This window comes from Athalia rosae, chromosome 5 (genome assembly GCF_917208135.1).
Source record: "Athalia rosae chromosome 5, iyAthRosa1.1, whole genome shotgun sequence".
Lineage (NCBI taxonomy): Eukaryota > Metazoa > Arthropoda > Insecta > Hymenoptera > Athaliidae > Athalia > Athalia rosae.
In genome coordinates, this window is record NC_064030.1 from 10957665 (window position 1) to 10961052 (window position 3388).

The 3388-nt window shown below is 21.1% G+C and overlaps 1 protein-coding gene across 1 annotated transcript in view; it reads right to left on the reverse strand.

Moving 5' to 3' along the window:
- Positions 1-224: 224 nt before the first annotated feature.
- LOC125501039 (protein PXR1-like) overlaps positions 225-3388 on the reverse strand; it is a gene marked incomplete at both ends in the record, with an annotated part of 6039 nt that continues 2875 nt past the window's right edge. Inside the window, 2 exon segments of the mRNA XM_048655659.1 lie at positions 225-339; positions 1839-1954. Coding sequence (XP_048511616.1) covers positions 225-339; positions 1839-1954 — 231 coding nt within the window.

Sequence of the window (3388 nt, forward strand, 5' to 3'; positions counted from 1 at the left end):
TTTTGCCAATTTCAACATTTTGGATCATCCAGTAATCCCTCGAAGATACGACATTTTGATTTTTTTTTTTTTTTTCAAATTTTTTTTTTTTTTTTTTCGAATGTTTTTTTTTTTCTTTCAATGTTTTTTTTGTTTTTAATTTTTTTTTTTTTTTTTTTTACATCTTCCACTGATTTCAACATTTTGAGTCATTCAGTAATCCCTCAAAAAAACGACATTTTGATTTTTTTTTTTTTTTTTTTTTTTTTTTTTTTTTTTTTTTTTTTTTTTTTTTTTTTTTTTTTTTTTTTTTTTTTTTTCAATTTTTTTTTTTTTTCAATTTTTTTTTTTTTTTTTTTTCTTCTCATCTTTCACCAATTTCGACATTTTGAGTCATTCAGTAATCTCACAAAAAAACGACATTTTTTTTTCTTCTCTTTTTTTCCAATTTTTTTTTTTTTTGAATTTTTTTGAATTTTTTTTCAATTCTTATTTTTTTTTTCAATTTCATTTTTTTTCCTAGCCTTTTGCCAATTTCAACATTTTGGGTCATCCAGTAATTTCACGAAGAGACGACATCTTGGTTTTTTTTTTTTTCTTCGAATTTTTTTTCTTTTTCTTCCAAATTTTTTTCATTTTTTTTCCTAAATTTTTTTTCCCTCTTCTCTCAATTTTGTTTTGATTTTTTTTTTTCTTTTTTCAAATTTTTTTCTTCAATTTTTTTTTTTTTTCCAGCCTTTCACCAATTTTAACATTCCGGGTCATCCAGTAATCTCACGAAAAAACGACATTTCAATATTTTTTTTTTTTTTAATTGTTTTTCAATTTTTTTCCAATTTTTTTTTTTCTCCTTTTAATTTTTCTTTTCTTTTTCTGATTTTTTTCTCAATTTTTTTTTTTTTTTTAAATTTTTTCCGATTTTTTTTTTTTTTTTACATCTTCCTCCAATTTTTTTTTTTTTTTTTTTTTTTTTCAATTTTTCTTCTATTTTAATTTTCTTGTTTCCTCCAATTTCTTTCTACCAGCCTTTCACCAATTCCAACATTTTGGATCATCCAGTGATCTCACGAAGAAACGACATTTCGATTTTTTTTCTTCTTTCTGAATTTTTTTTTCCTTCCTTTCTTCCTTCAGATTTTTTTTTTTTTTTTGTAATTTTTTTTTTTTTTCTCAATTTTTCTTCTATTTTAATTCTTCTTTTTCCTTCAATCTCTTTCCACCAGCCTTTCACTAATTCCAACATTCTGGGTCAGCCAGTAGTCTCACAAAGAAACGACATCTTGTTTTTTTTTTTCAATTTTTCCTCTTTTCCGAATTTTTTTTTTTTTTTCAAACTTTTTTTTCCTTCCAATTTTTTTTTTTTCTTTTTTTCCCAATTTTTTCCCAATTTCTTCATTTTTCTCTTTTCTTTTCACAGCCTTTCACTGATCTCAACATTTTGGGTCATTTAGTAATCCTACGGAAAAATGACATCTTGAGTTTGTTTTTTTTTTTTTTTTCTTCTTTTTAAGCTTCTACCAATTCTAACATTTTGAATCATCGAGTAATCTCACAGAAAAACGACATCGTGATTTTTTTTTTTTTTTCTTTTTATTTATTTTTTTTTTTTCTTTGAATTTTTTTTTATTTTTTTTTTTTTTCTTTTCTCACCTTTCACCAATTTCAACATTTCGAGTCATTCAGTAATCCCTCAAAAATACGACATTTTGATTTTTTTTTTTTTTTTTTTAATGTTTTTTTTTTTTTTTTTTTAATGTTTTTTTTTTTTTTAATTTTTTTTTTTTTTTTTTTTTTCTTTCTTTCCATCTTCCACTAATTTCAACATATTAAGTCATTTAGTAATCCCTCAAAAAAACGACATTTTGATTTTTTTTTTTTTTTTTTTTTTTTTTTTTTTTTTTTTTTTTTTTTTTTTTTTTTTTTTTTTTTTTTTTTTTTTTTTTTTTTTATGTTTTTTTTTTTTTTTTTCTTCTTTCTTTTCATCTTCCACTAATTTCAACATATTAAGTCATTTAGTAATCCCTCAAAAAAACGACATTTTGATTTTTTTTTTTTTTCTTTTCTCATCTTTCAGCAATTTCAACATTCTCAGTCATTCAGTAATCCCTCAAAAAAACGACATTTCGATTTTTTTTTTTTTTTTTTGTTTCTTAATTTTTTTTTTCTTACTTTCACCAATTTCAACATTTGGGGTCAATCAGTAATCCCTCAAAAAAACGACATCTCGATTTTTTTTTTTTTTGTTTTTTTTCTTCGAATTTTTTTTTCTTCATTATTTTTTCTATTTTTTTTTTTTCTCTCAATTTTTTCTTTGATTTTTTTTTTTTTTTTTTTTTTTTTTTTCACTTTCACCAATTTCAACATTTTCGGTCATTCAGTCATCTCACGGAAACAAAAGGTCTTGATTTTTCTCTTTTCGGTTTTTTTTTTTTCTTTTCTTCTATTTTTTTTTTTTTTTTCCTAATTTTTTTTTTTTTTTTCTTTTCTCATTTTTTTTCCAGCCTTTCACCAATTTTGACATTTTGGGTCATTCAGTCATCTCACGAAGGAACGACATCTTTTTTTCTTTTCTTTTTTTCCAATTTTTTTTTCTTTGATTTTTTTTTAATTTTTTTCAATTTTTTTTCAATTCTTATTTTTTTTTTCAATTTTATTTTTTTCCTAGCCTTCTGCCAATTTCAACATTTTGAGTCATCCAGTAATCTCTCAAAAATACGACATCCCAATTTTTTTTTTTTCTTTTCATTTTTTTTTTTTTTTTTCATTTTTTTTTTTTTTTTTTTTTCATACTTCTACCAATTTCAACATTTAGGGTCATTCAGTAATCCCTCAAAAAAACGACATCCCAATTTTTTTTTTTTTTTTTTCTTTTTTTTTTTTTTTTTTTTTTTTTTTTTTTTTTTTTTATTTTTTTTTTTTTTTTTTTTTTTTCTTTCTTCCCATCTTCCACTAATTTCGAAATTTTAAGTCATTCAGTAATCCCTTAAAAAAACGACATTTTGATTTTTTTTTTTTTTTTTCTCATCTTTTACCAATTTCAACATTCTGAGTCATCCAGTAATCCCACAAAAAAACGACATCTCGATTTTTTTTTTTTTTTTTTTCAATTTTTTTTTTTCAATTTTTTTTTTTTTTTTTTTTTTTCTTCTCACCTTTCACTTATTTCAACATTTTGAGTCATTTAGTAATCCCTCAAAAATACGACATTTTAAAATTTTTTTTTTTTTTTTTTTCTTTTCAATTTTTTTTTTTTTTTTAATGTTTTTTTTTTTTTCAATGTTTTTTTTTTTTTCAATTTTTTCAATTTTTTTTTTTTTTTTTTTCCTTTTTTCACCAATTTCAACATTTGGGGTCAATCAGTAATCCCTCAAAAAAACGACATCTCGTTTTTTTTTTTTTTTTCTTCAAT